The following is a 1,206-nucleotide window of genomic DNA, read 5'->3' on the forward strand; positions in this document are numbered from 1 at the left end:
AGCAGCATAAACAAAAATTCAATAATATAACAAACATCTTGATAAAAACATGACAACTAAAAACGGAAAACACCACATATAGGTCGGGTTTGCAATTTTTCAATAACGACCAAAAATAATTATGTGAGATCACAACTTCACTCTGTGGTTCAGCTGCCGACTTCATTTAGGATAAAGTCACGACCATTCTAACCAAATAAAAACTGCCTAAGTTACTGACTGTGTGCTATATCGGAGACAGCATTTTGATAGTCGATGTTTAGAAGTACTGATTAGACATAAAGGGGAGACAATTTTTTGAAAACAATTATTCGCTGCAGTAAAAATGAGGCAACTAGGAAGCTCGGAGGAATAGTACCCAGAAGAGTGCTCAATTTTAAGGATTTTTTTGGGTTGTCCGGAGCACAACCAAGAGAGTAGCATATGGTTGTCCGGATATTATTTAAACATGTGCTGCATGCGCTCTGCTCACGTGATGCTCAGTGCTGTAAATCAAAAGGCCTAATCATGTACATTTTGTAATTTGTACGTATTGCAGTGACAGCAATCATGGCCATTCGCATTGTTGAAGCAATTAGTAGTTGCCCGAGAGAAAATCCAGTTGTCACGGACGACCGGACGACTGTTAAAATTGAGCACTGCCAGAACCCACACATTCATTCGATCAGCATTTATACTGGTGAGGAACCCGTTTCAAGCAAACAGTTACAGTGCAGTCGCTGCATGTCAGAGCAGTAGCATGCTTTCACAGCTACACACCGACACAGCTAGTTGCTGTAGTCCACAGCATGCAGGATGTCATGTACCTCGCCCTGTTTGATGTAGACACGTGGCAGGCGGGTTGACCAGGTGCCCGTGATCTCGTAGTTGGCAGCGTCTAGTGCGCGCGCCATCCATGAGTAGGAGGTTCGATCTGCGTAGTCGGCAGTGAGAACGGAGTATGTGTCGTCGGGCTGGGGTTTCTGCGGCAGTTTCAGCGTGCACGAGTCCATAGAGATGCGTCCTGCGATCGGACACAACTCTCCTGCACGTAGGCGGCAATGGCAACCATGTGGCGAAGAAGACAATGCGTCATTAGAACGTATATAAAAAACGCTCAGTTAAGCATAATCTGTCAGCCTTGTGCACTACATGTAGATTTTTTTTTTAAACTTCAACACCGCATGCACACGCACACGCACATACTTATATATATATATATATATA

The 1,206-nt window shown here is 43.7% G+C and overlaps 1 protein-coding gene across 1 annotated transcript in view; it reads right to left on the minus strand.

The window, feature by feature from the left end:
• Positions 1 to 565: 565 nt before the first annotated feature.
• The window catches only part of LOC106805267 (alanine racemase-like), a gene marked incomplete at its 5' end in the record, with an annotated part of 2,612 nt that continues 1,971 nt past the window's right edge, over positions 566 to 1,206 (minus strand). Inside the window, 1 exon segment of the mRNA XM_014806796.1 lies at positions 566 to 1,024. Within this exon segment, the coding sequence (XP_014662282.1) occupies positions 768 to 1,024 (257 nt within the window).

Source organism: Priapulus caudatus, unplaced genomic scaffold (genome assembly GCF_000485595.1).
Source record: "Priapulus caudatus unplaced genomic scaffold, Priapulus_caudatus-5.0.1 Scaffold107, whole genome shotgun sequence".
In the NCBI taxonomy this organism is placed as follows: Eukaryota; Metazoa; Priapulida; class Priapulimorpha; order Priapulimorphida; family Priapulidae; genus Priapulus; species Priapulus caudatus.